The sequence below is a fragment of the Dichomitus squalens genome (genome assembly GCF_000275845.1).
Source record: "Dichomitus squalens LYAD-421 SS1 unplaced genomic scaffold DICSQscaffold_95, whole genome shotgun sequence".
Classification (NCBI taxonomy): Eukaryota; Fungi; Basidiomycota; class Agaricomycetes; order Polyporales; family Polyporaceae; genus Dichomitus; species Dichomitus squalens.
Genome location: NW_006766977.1, coordinates 47,390 through 50,513, shown reverse-complemented (window position 1 = coordinate 50,513; position 3,124 = coordinate 47,390). Strand labels below are relative to the sequence as shown.

Here is a 3,124-nt window from a genome sequence, read left to right as displayed (position 1 = left end):
GTTTCATTTCATTAGCGTGCGAGGGAAGAGAAGTGCCACAGAGCGGGACAGCGAAGGAACAGCGATGAACGTCCCGCACTGTATGGCAAGACAATATGCGACAAGGCGGCGAGGGGACGTTCGTATGTATGCAGCGTGAAGGAGACTGGGAAAATGCGGAGTTCAAACTTGCTACACAACTACAATGCACAATTGATAGAACGATGCGACATGACGATGGACATGAATGGAATGCTGGTGATACGTATGCGATGCGGTGCGTAATAAGGGAATATGTGCTGCTGCTGTAAAGTCCATGTTTCAATGCCGAAGTGTTCTAAACGTGACACATACTACGGTAGTGGCATCCATGGATGAATTATACCTGCCGCCCACGCACCCTGTAATAATGTTGGGCTGGGTCTGGCGTTAAAGTAGAGTAGAAGTGCACGCCAGGCGGACCTGCGTTCGCAAACGGCGCTGAAGGAATGCTCGAGGTGTGCTGCGGCTGAGTCTCGACGTGGATGGGCGGGAGCTGTGTCCTCTCGGTGACCTGCACATCATTGACGTGCTGCAAACCCTGAGAGACTTCCGAGAATGGCGGCAGGACAAGCTGTGGGGCGGCCACGTGCGAGTGAGCCTCGTACGGGCTGGTCGACGCCGACTGGACAACCATAGGCATGGAGGGTGGATACTGGTAGACGGGCGCAGACGGCGGAGGGGCCTGATGCACCCGAAGGCGCCCCTTGCGATTCCGTCGGTCCTCCTCGTACTCGAGAGGGGAGCCGGCAAGCGAGTAAAAGTACAATTGCTAAGTGATCAAACGTCAGACTGGGGATGATTTGGGGGTAATAAGGCGGATGGCTCACCTGGGGCTGGATGGGAGGACGCTGGTCGTCGATGCGATAGGACGACACGAGTGTACGCGGGTACTCGTCATGCCTGACAGGCCAGGCCGGAGAGGGACGGGCATCGACTGGGGAGGCGCCGAGGGAGAGCTTGGAGAAGGACTGAAGAGACTCGAGGGGGGAAGCGGAGCTCTCGCGGGAATGGGCGGTGGGCTGGGGGATGTCGAGAGCGAGGCCGTGCATGCGCCTGGGAACCTGGGCAGGCGGGAGCTGGGCGACTGAGAAGGAAGCGGAGGTGGGGGAGAAGGCGTCGGCGGCGGTGCGCTTGGATCGGAGGGGGCCGTCGGTGGAGGCGGGGGAGGCGGCGTAGGAGGGGGGCGGAGGGGTATATTGGGCGTAGTGAGTGTGCTGGGGCGTGTAGTGGGCGGGGACGGGATGGGAGACGGCGCAGATGGAGGCGCGGCGGGGGGAGGTGGACCGGGCGCGGTGTGACGGAGCACGTGATGGAGTTAGGTGGGCGTGTCTGTGACAAGGCGGGCGGTGGAGATGCGAGGCACGGGCAGGGCAGCGCGCTCGCTGCCATCGCTTCGAGTCCTTCTCCTTGTTCATGACCAGCCCCGTCAGGAACTTCAGCCACGATTCGTACGTCGCCTTGTTCACGTAGAGGTCGAAGTCCAGCCCCAGCAGAAACTCGCGCTCCATCCGGTTCACCTCCCCCAGCTCGATGCCAGACACCTCCGACCACGTCTTGTTCGTGTACGTGTTGCTGTGAGCGACGACACGCCGTTAGCCACACGCGTCGCAGGAGGCACAAAGACGCGCTTACTCGTCCACAAACTTGTTCGCGAGCATCAGCGCCGCAATCGCCACCCGGTACTCGCTCCCGGCTTGGCCAGACGTGAAAGGATTACGCGCCTTGAGGCGGCATATGTAGTGTAGAGATAAGACGATGACCGAATGGCTAACTTGGGTGGTCTCCAATACTTTTTGCATGAAACGCACGAAGGCGGGCGACACCGAGAACTGCAACTTGGCGGTCGAGGAATTACTGTGAGGAGAGAAAGAGTCGGGCTGCGTGGGCGCGCCACGATGACGCTTCGACGGCGAGGCGGATGTGCTAGAGATGGTAGAGAACCAGAGGTAACAGATCATCTCACAGAACTTCTCCGCGATGTACCCCGACGACCGCTGCGAGTCGCTGCCGAACCAGTCCAGCGTATACGTAGCGGACACGAACGGATCCTCAGGAGGCTCGTACTGGGATGAGGAGGGAGACGGTTCTAGAGAGCGTGGAGGGGCGAGTACGGAAGGCAGCTGGTAGGACGGCGCGTCGTACTTGTCCCACTGGTCATATCCGTCCAATGGCGGTGGCGTCACTTGACGTTGTATGAGACGAGATGCATTCGGACGAGTGAACGAGTACGCACCTGGCGAATGTCGCGAGAAACTCCTGTCAAAGTAGGATATGGGTGGGAGGACGGTGGGCACCTGCTCCTGAGATACCAGTATGCGTCTTGCGGGGCCCGAGGAGAGCGGAGGAGTAAGAGGAGCCTCAGACTTTGGTGGCCGCCAATCGTTCCATGACGAGAGGTGGGGGACAAGTTCGATGGGGAGAAGAGGAGCGGTAGACATTGGAGAAGGAGAGGGAGAGGGAGGGAGACGAGAAGGGGAGTAATAAGAAGAGAGCATAAGTACGGTAGTCGAAGCGTATCGTAGACGGAGAGGAGAGGAGAGGATTTAAAAAAGAACGGAGTGGACGAGCATTGAGATCCAGCGGAAGACGGTAACCGCAATTTTGAGAGCGTCTGAACGCTAAACGGACAACACACAGGGGCCGTCCCACCCCCCATATCCGGCCATGTCTCTCCCCTCCTCCCATCAATCACAGATCCCCCATTTCGCACCCCGCACAACTCGACCCATCGCTCTTTTCCTCTCCTTCCTCCGGCCGGCAGCCCCCTCCCCTCCGCCGCCATCACCGCCCTTGCCATCAGATGGGGATTCCCCATAGCCTTTCCCCCTTTTCCCCCTAATCCGGCAGCCACTGACAGGCCACGAGGACGATTCTGGCCTTCCAAGTCACGTTATCTCAGCAGACGTCCCCTAACAGGCAGGTGGGCGTGGTACCGATGCGCATTCCCGCGCATAATACGACAGTAAATCGAGTGATAGAGTGGGTTCCGGTCAATCTGGGACGCATCTTGCACATCTGCCACCCTCGCATGGAGGCGCCGAGCGATGCAGACCGCAAGGTTGGGGAGTGTTACCGAGGAAAGCGCAGCGTTCTGTTGGTGTTC

The 3,124-nt window shown here is 59.4% G+C and overlaps 1 protein-coding gene across 1 annotated transcript; it reads right to left on the bottom strand.

Moving 5' to 3' along the window:
- On the bottom strand, nt 1–2,501 carry DICSQDRAFT_94236 (uncharacterized protein). The gene is made up of 4 exons (XM_007371265.1): nt 2,255–2,501; nt 1,654–2,203; nt 849–1,593; nt 1–790 (listed from the first exon to the last, which is right to left on the bottom strand). Exons 1-4 carry the CDS (start codon nt 2,457–2,459, stop codon nt 359–361), a joined length of 1,932 nt encoding a protein of 643 aa, XP_007371327.1. The 5' UTR covers nt 2,460–2,501; the 3' UTR covers nt 1–358.
- Nucleotides 2,502–3,124: the final 623 nt, after the last annotated feature.